This window comes from Toxotes jaculatrix, chromosome 14 (genome assembly GCF_017976425.1).
Source record: "Toxotes jaculatrix isolate fToxJac2 chromosome 14, fToxJac2.pri, whole genome shotgun sequence".
Taxonomy (NCBI): Eukaryota; Metazoa; Chordata; class Actinopteri; family Toxotidae; genus Toxotes; species Toxotes jaculatrix.
In genome coordinates, this window is record NC_054407.1 from 2,075,901 (window position 1) to 2,084,693 (window position 8,793).

At 43.9% G+C, this 8,793-nt stretch overlaps 1 protein-coding gene across 1 annotated transcript; it reads left to right on the forward strand.

Annotated features, from left to right (window-relative positions):
- The first annotated feature begins 397 nt into the window (after positions 1-397).
- LOC121193025 lies at positions 398-2,575 on the forward strand. The gene is made up of 3 exons (XM_041055123.1): positions 398-587; positions 1,695-2,042; positions 2,212-2,575. The coding sequence occupies exons 1-3, from the start codon at positions 398-400 to the stop codon at positions 2,277-2,279; spliced, it is 606 nt and encodes a 201-aa protein (XP_040911057.1). The 3' UTR covers positions 2,280-2,575.
- The last annotated feature ends 6,218 nt before the right edge of the window (positions 2,576-8,793 follow it).

Sequence of the window (8,793 nt, forward strand, 5' to 3'; positions counted from 1 at the left end):
AACCGTTCCACAGAGGATGCAATATCCACCACCCTGCACTCAGTCATCACTCACTTGGACCACAAAAACATCTACGCCAGAATCCTGTACATTGATTTCAGCTCAGTGTTTAACACCATCATCCCACAGACACTAGTGGAGAAACTCCTCTTACTTGGCCTGAACACCGCCACGTCTCTGGGTCCAGGACTTCCTGACCGAGAGACCACAGTCTGTCTGAACAAAACATCTCTAAACCCATAATGCTGAGCACCCGTTCTCCCCAAGGCTGTGTACTCAGTCCACTACTGTTTACACTGCTGACACACGACTGTGCAGCCAGAAATGAGGGGAACCTGATCACAAAGTTTACAGATGACACCACAGTGGTGGAACTCATCAGGAAAACGACAAATCAATGTACAGGGAGGAAGTAGATCACCTGGTGGACTGGTGCAGACTGAATAACCTGGTGCTGAACGTGGATAAGACCAAGGAAATGATCATTGACTTCCGGCGGACTCAGCCTGAGCAGGCTCCCCTCAGCATCAGAGGCGTGGTGGACAACGTCCTGACACACTGCATGTCCACTTGGTACTCCAGCTGCAGTATGGCGGACAGGAAAGCTTTACAGAGAATAGTCAGGGGGGCAGAGAAGATTATTGGAGTCTCTCTCCCCTCTGTCCAAGATCTCTTCCAGAGCCGCTGCAGGAGCAGAGCTCTGTGCATAGTTAAGGACTCCTCACACCCTCTCCACAGATTTTTTGAACTGTTGGCTTTGGGCAAAAAATCCTGGAGCATAAAAGGAAGAACCTCCAGACTCATCAACAGCTTCCTACCACAAGCTGTTAGATTACTGAACAGCTGAATCAACCACAGTCATTGTTCCTTATTTCCTATTACCCCACTATAACCCTGCACCACAGTACAGGCCTATACTGCCCAGGTACTTCCCATGATGCACTGAGCTGATCTGTCTTTCTTCACCAGTATGCATTCACATCATTGAACATGTGTGTGTGTGTGTGTGTGTGTGTGTGTGTGTGTGTGTGTGTGAGACACAGAACTGTGAAGGACCTTTCATGTCTTTGATGTGTCATCATTCTAGAATGTGATGTCACAGGCTGCAGCTGGTGAAGGCAAAGCCACAGAAAACAGCAGAAGCAAAATCTATCAAAAATAGAACTTTTTATTATGTTGTTATTTAGTGATAAACTCTCCCTCTGTTTGTTTTGATCTGATCCTCTGAACATCATGATTATGGAGAGAAACATGAGTTTCTAACAGTGAGAGTTACAGAGTTAAACCCAAGATGAAATGAGAATATAGAAACAGCCATGTTTCATTTCCAGGTCACACTCTGAGCCCATGAACACAGAAAGTTGTTCAGCAGGAAAACTGCATCTCCACTGGTTCGTCCATGTTCATGCACTTTGTGAGGATGTTATGGTTCCTGGAAACAGCTGACAGACCATAGACACACCAGCAGGTAGGAGACGCTTACTTTAAGACTCAGGCTACCAGCTGAAGTCTTTGGCCTGTTAATGTTGTTTCTGTTTACTTGTATTTAATTGTCTGTCTCTGGATAAAATACTGATGAAGTGTTCAATCAGTCACAGGGAGAAGATGATGTGGATCCTTGTGCTCGTCGGCCTGAGCTACTCATGTCAGTGAACTCCACATAACGTCTCTGTGTCCCTCTCTGTCCTCTACAGGGAAGCCTGTTGTTGAAAGGACTCAGACCTTCTCTCAGGCAGAGGAGAAGGATAACATCACCATCAGACTGGACATTCAGACCCAAACCGACATGTCTCTCATCAGCCTTGTCTGTTTTTTCCGGTCAAACCTTCTTAAGGTTTTGTTTCGGTTGATAAACGGCGTTGAGGTCTCAGAGTCTCAGCATCAGCAGTTTGCAGGACGGGTTCAGTGGGACAGAGACGCTCTTGGAGAAGGACAAATCAGACTTCATGAGTCCAGACCCACAGCTGAAGACTCTGGAAGATACTGGTGTGATCAGGTTGGACATGACAAGACCACGAAGCCAACAGTGCTGGAGACCTCTGGTAAGTGGACTCAGGAGAAGGTATTAGTCCTTTTCCTCCGGTGTTGTGGTTGGTACTGTAGTATGTCTGCTTTTTCTTGTTTGTTTCCATGGAAATATTTTTGTGTGTTTTGATGATTTTGTGCCAATTCTTCATCTGAACTTACTGATGCCTCACCTCCATCTCACAGATCGAGACTGGGACAGATTTTACTTTGACCTGCTGACTGATAAGGAGGTAGAGTTATTTACCACGTGAGCTGATTCACCTGCACCAGTTCCATCCCACACTGCCCTCTGTGGGATCCTGTCTCACTTCTCACAGTCTGTGTCCAAACTGATTCAAGGAAGCAACATAATTCATGCTGTACATATTTTAAAGTGTCTATTTACATATGTCCAGGACTGTATTTATATATCTCTATAGGAGTGTGTGTGCCTTCCTGTCAGGCGGCTCCTTGAATGTAGTTGGACCATAAATCACAGTGAACATCATGGTTACAGGTGTCAGGGTTGTGTGTTAGTGCAGCTCAGAGTGCAGACTGCTTCAAAAGCCTCCACTGCATTTTAGCTCAGCAGAAACAGAAGAGAAACATCAGTAAGACACAAGATCGACTTCAGACACACACAATGCTACAATTGTCCATTTGAAGCTGTGGTGAATGGATCTGTTTACATGTTATATGCACTTTTTGGTCATTTCTGCTTTTTAAACTCTAAAACAGCACAAACATGTGGCTGTTATTCTCCACAGTGTACAAATGAAGGTTTTTACTATATAAATTTATTGTGTGACATTCTTTCCTTTAGACGTCTTCAGCTGTGTGTGTACAGCAGATTTAAAGGGCTTTGTTTTCATATACGACCTCTGAGTGTTGTAATGATATAAAATAATGCTCAGTGAATGTGGTCAGTTCACTGGGAACCTTGTTGGGTCGACATGTAGAATCAGAATCAGCTTTATTCACCAAGTACTCATACACAGGCAGTTGTTGTCTCTCCAGTGACAAGGCAGCAAGGTAAAATACAATGTAACAATAATAACTATATACAATATGTACAAATATAAAATAAGTGCAGATGAAACATGAAATGGTACCGGTCCAGTAGTAAGTAGTTCAAAAAAATAAAATAAATAAGACAAAATAAAATAAAATATGCAAGTTAGCTGTTAACTATTCATAGAGTGACTGCTGTGAGGAAGAAGCTGTTCCGGTGTCTGGAGGCTCTGAGGCGTCTCCCTAGAGAGACCTGAGTTTCTCATGATGATTTTATTTGACTTTAAGCAGAATAAAGTCCAGCAGGACACCAACCAGCAGCTGTTCTCTGTGTGCTTCAGATTTCAAACCCGACACAGATCGTGTGGTAAGAGTTCATGTGAAGTGCTCAGGACCAGAACTGACTGAATCTGGTTTGGTACAAAAGAGTCTGACGTCCAGTTTCATTGTGATCTTCACACAAATCACAAACACAACAACAGCTGTGATGAGGAAAGCTGAGGAAGAATAGAAGGACAATTATGAACAGATATAAACTGAGCAGAGTTAAAGGATAACATTTGATTTTTCTGTGTGTTTAATGTTTTTCTGTTTACAGCGGTACAGGCATGATGTGTACCTCAGGACAGCTCGGAATTTCTGAAACTTGTATTGTCCAATGCATTTGGTCCTACACACATCACCACCAAATTTAAATTCATGGCATACAATCAACACAAAGTCTGTATTCACTCACTGTCACACACCTTTCCAGTGCGGTAACCAACTGCAGAGGTGTGTGACAGAGAGAAACCAGTGAACACAGAGTGCTTCTAAAGGCAAAGCAGGGTGTAGTGTATAGAGTACCAGAAGTGTAATACTCAGTTTGGTCCATAGGTGTCACTGTAGCATTGTGTAGTGCTAGAGACTAAAGAATACATAATATAAAGCGGTAGACTGACAAAAGAGGAAGAAAATGGAGCAGATGAAACCCCCGACCTCACTAAGTCTAGAAGGAAATCTAGCGGAAAATTTGAAGGTCTGGATCCAGAGGTTTGAACTTTTCCTTGTCGCTAGCGGAATCGATGATAAGTCCGACGCAGTGACAAGAGCCACGTTCCTGCATGTGGTCGGGGACGAAGCAATTAAGGTATTCAACACGTTTAACTACCGACTCACTGATCCGGGACAGAATCGTGTGTGGAATCATGGATGATCAAGTTAGAGGACGACTACTGAGAGAACCTGACCTCACGCTACACAAAGCAATAGACATTTGTAGAGCCAGTGAGTTAAGTCAGAGTCAGCTGAAAAGTCTACATGAGGAGGTTGGAATTCCTGTTCAGAAAGTCACCAAGCAAAAACAACATGATAAAAAGAAAGATAATGGTGCCACATCACAGAGTATAAAGATGAGAAATCAAGGAAACTGCACCAGATGTGGCTACAGGCATGAGCCAAGGAAATGCCCTGCCTACGGCAAAGTGTGCAAAGCCTGCCACAGGAAAATCCATTAAGCAAAAATGTGCAATTCACGAAGACAACCAGATAACCATAAAGTGCAACAGATAAACAAGGCAGAGGCAGATGATCAGGAAAAACATCACCACCCAGTCTCGCAGATTAATGCTGTGGATGCAAAGAAAGAAAAATGGCATGAAAATCTGATCGTTCTAAAAGTCAGGCTGGATACAAGAGCTGATTGTAACGTCGTTTCCATAGGTGACCTCAGAAAGCTGAGATTGGACAAGAAGGTGAGCAGATCTCACTCCAAGCCTGAAAGACCAAATTGAAACAGAGCTGAAAAGAATGCAAAGCTTAGGTGTGATAACCAAACAAACAGAACCTATGGATTGGGTAAATAGTATGGTGACTGTATCAAAACCAAACAAAGTTTGGATCTGCATTGACCCATAAGACCTGAATACTGTCATTAAGAGAGAACATCATCCACAATTGAAGAAGTGCTGAAATGCCAAATTCTTTTCAGTTTTGGATGCAAACCACGGATTTTGGCAAATCCAGCTAGACGAAGAAAGCTCTCACCTGTGTACATTCAACACACCATTTGGTAGATATTGATTTAAAAGACTTCCATTTGGTATATCCTCAGCACCTGAAGTGTTCCAGAGGTGCATAGCAAGATGCCTAGAAGGGCTAGAGGGTGTAGTCAATGTAATAGATGACATCCTAGTTTGGGGAGAGAGCATAGACCAACATGACTGTCGTTTGAGGCAACTGCTAGAACGCATTTGAAGCATTAATCTGAAACTGAACAAAAGTAAGTGTAAGATGAGAATGACTGAAATCACTTACGTTGGACATGTGCTCAGTGAGCAGGGACTCAAGCCTGATCCTGAAAAGGTCAGAGCCATCCAAGACATGCCTGCTCCAGAGGATAAAGCCATGCTCCAGAGGTTACTACAGTACCTCTCCAAATTTATCCCTAACCTCTCGGACATTAGCCCCCCTCTGAAGAAGTTGGAAGGAAATGTGCCGTGGCACTGAAGGACAGAGCAACAACAGAGTTTTGACAAACTAAAAGCTCTCGTCAGCCAAGCACCAGTACTGAAGTACTATGATGTCAACAAGCCAGTTACATTATCTGTTGATGCAAGCTCTGAGGGCCTAGGAGCGGTGCTACTTCAGGAGGGACAGCCAGTAGCATACAGCTCCAAGGCATTAACTGACTGTCAAAAACGTTAGGCCCAAATCGAGAATGAACTGCTTGCTATAGTGTTTGGTTGTGAGAAGTTCCACCAATATCTATATGGAAGACATGTCCATGTAGAAAGTGATTGGGACTGGTTGCAAAAGCAATTCAGAGAGGTTGGCCAGATAAACAGAGACAACTTCCAGACAAAATCAAACAGTACTAGACATTTAGAGAAGAACTGTCTTATGTCAATGGACTCATATTCAAGAAGTCCAGGTTAGTAGTACCACACACACTGAGAAGTGAAATGCTCAAAAAAATCCATGAGTCACACATCACATGGGTATAATTAAGTGTAAGGAGCGAGCCTGTGATGTACTGCACTGGCTGGGCATGGCCAACAGGAAGTTGTGGCTCATTGTGCTGTATGTAACACACACAAGAACAATGATCCCAAAGAGCCACTTCTGTCACATCCAGTTCCTGAGAGAGCATGGGCAAAGATAGGTGTGGATCTGTTTCACTTCAGTGATGCAGAGTTTTTGCTGTGTGTGGATTATTTTTCAAAGTTTCCAGAGCTTGTCAAGCTGAGTGGAACCTCAAGCAAACATATCATCATTGGACTCAAGTCTATATTTGCAAGGCATGGTGTGCCAGATGAGTTATTCTCAGACAATGGCAGACAGCTGGTGAGCCAGGAGATGGTGGACTTCAGCACTGAGTGGGGTTTCAAACACACCACCTCCAGTCTGACTTTCCCGCAGTCAAATGGGCAAGCTGAGAGGGCTGTCCAGACGGTTAAGAACCTCCTGGAAAAAGCACAGGACAGTGCTGGTGACCCATACTTAGCCCTGCTGGAATACTGGAATACACCACTGAGTGGGGTTGGCCTCTCACCTGCACAAATGCTCAAGGGGAGAAGGCTCAAATCAAAATTACCGGTGACAAAAACATTGTTGCAGCCGACTCTCTATAAAAATGCCAGGAGTGACCTTGTGAGTAGACAGCAAAGACAGAAACAATACTTTGGCCAAGGAACCAGGACGCTGTCTGATCTCCAAGATGGTGAAAATGTGAGGATTAGACAAGGCAGCAAGTGGGAACCAGCCACTGTGATAAAGAAACACAACCTGCCAAGATCCTACATAGTCAAAGCTCCAAGTGGACAAGTGTACAGGAGGAATCGCAGACACTTGCTCAAAACTAAAGAGACTTCTTTCCCAGGGACACCTGATGACACTCCATCAGAGTACCCATGTCAGGTGGTACAAGACACTTTTCCAAGTGCTGATCCACCCAGTCCCATTTAACTTAAAGACTGTTATGAGCTTAGTTCAAGGTTTGAGTAAAGAATTGTGGAAAAAAAAAAAAAAAAAACAGGTTTGGTAAGTGTTACACAATAGTTGTGTACTGAGTGGGATTTTTTACAGTTCAGTCATGACGTTAACATACGGATATGTTTTGTTTAAACTGAAATTCATCTTGTTATGTTAAGGTCAGTTGCTCTTCTGATGTGCAAGAAACTGCAGACTTATTAGTGAATCTGATCAGTAATATCAGATGGCATTTTGGTTGGTTAATTAACTCTAATCAGGACTATAGTATGTTTTATAATGCCTGTTTGTTAAACATGGTTGGAGGCAATGTATTGCCTGTTTTTCATAACTGTTGTGTCAATATTCTGCATAGACACTGAAAAAAAAATCTTGAGAAAGGGAGATGTAGTGAGTACCAGAAGTGCAATACTCAGTGTGGTTCATGGGTGTCACTGTAGCTTTGTTGTGTTGTGCTAGAGACTAAAGAATAAAAAATATACAGCGGTAGACTGGCAAAACACGACTTCCTCCTCTTCATATATTACACGGTGTCAGAAGAGAAACTTGAGAAAAGAGGAAGAAAATGGAGCAGATGAAACCCCCGACCTCACTAAGTCCCCGCCCCCCTCTTCCTCCCCAAGAACCCCCCCCTCCACCCCAAGCACCCCCCTTGAGAGAGAGGACAAGTGTGGCTACAACTCCGAAGAATTTCACTGCTGTAGAGTAAAATTTGTCTCAGGATGAACAGTTTTCAGGACGAGTCCAGTGCAACAAAGACGTCCTCAGAGAGGGACAAATCAGACTTCATGTGTCCAGTCTCAGGACTGAGGACTCAGGCCTGTACCTGTGTGATGTGAGGACAGATTATGGTGTGAGCAATGACAAATGTCAACTCACTGTCAGCGGTAAGTCGACTCAGCTTCTTCTGTCTGACTAACAGTCGCAAACACAAAAATATTTTAGCAGAAAATCTTTACACCTGAGAAGCTGGAACCAGAGAATATTTACTGTTTGTACTTGAAAGATTCTTTTTCTTTCAGCAGCAGTTTAAAGATTTAAATCAGCCACATTTTTATGTCCTTTACAGCAGCTGCTGATCCCCCCAAACCTCACAGACCAACTGTGAGCCCACAGTCAGAGAGTCGGGGAAGGATTGGTCTGGACTGGTACTGGCAGCAGCTCTACTGGTCAAATTCTGCTTTGCCTCAAGAGCAGAGAGAGAGAGAGAGAGAGTCACCTCCCTCAGTCAGAAACTTGTGTTTGTCTCTGTTCAGAGCTGCTGATGATGAAGTAAACCTCAGTTCAGTGGAATCAAAGTGAAGTTACTCAGGGAGCAGACTTCTCTCTGTCCCTGCTTCCTCTCATCCTGTTGATCCATGAGGCTGCTTTTCCCTGCAGACCCAGTCAGACCTCTGACCTTTCACCTCTCTCACTGTCTTCATGCACTGAGACAAACAGAGAGATAGACAGAGGGGATGGGGTCACCTGATTAGGGGAACTTTACCTGACTGAGGACCTCTCCTCTCTGGTTCAGAGACAGTCAAGCTTCATGATGTCCACATGTACCTAGATTGCAAACTGGACTGGTCCAAAAACGTGGACACTGTGTACAAAAAGGGCCAGAGCCGTCTCTGTTTTCTGAGACGGCTAATGTCCTTTAACATTTGCCCGACGATGCTGTGGATGTTCTATAAGTCTGTGGTAGCCAGTAACATCCTGTACGCTGTTGACAAATCAGACTTCATGAGTTCAGACTCACAGCTGAAGACTCTGGAAAATACTGGTGTGATCAGGTGGGATATGAAGCGTAAGACCACGAAGCGA

Excerpts from the sequence above, each read along its gene's own strand:
- LOC121193025 (XM_041055123.1), top strand. The coding sequence starts at position 398 with ATGTACAGGGAGGAAGTAGATCACCTGGTGGACTGGTGCAGACTGAAT. Across the intron at positions 588-1,694 it reads CACTTGGTACTCCAGCTGCA|GGAAGCCTGTTGTTGAAAGG; the intron begins GTATGGCGGACA and ends TGTCCTCTACAG. Across the intron at positions 2,043-2,211 it reads AACAGTGCTGGAGACCTCTG|ATCGAGACTGGGACAGATTT; the intron begins GTAAGTGGACTC and ends TCCATCTCACAG.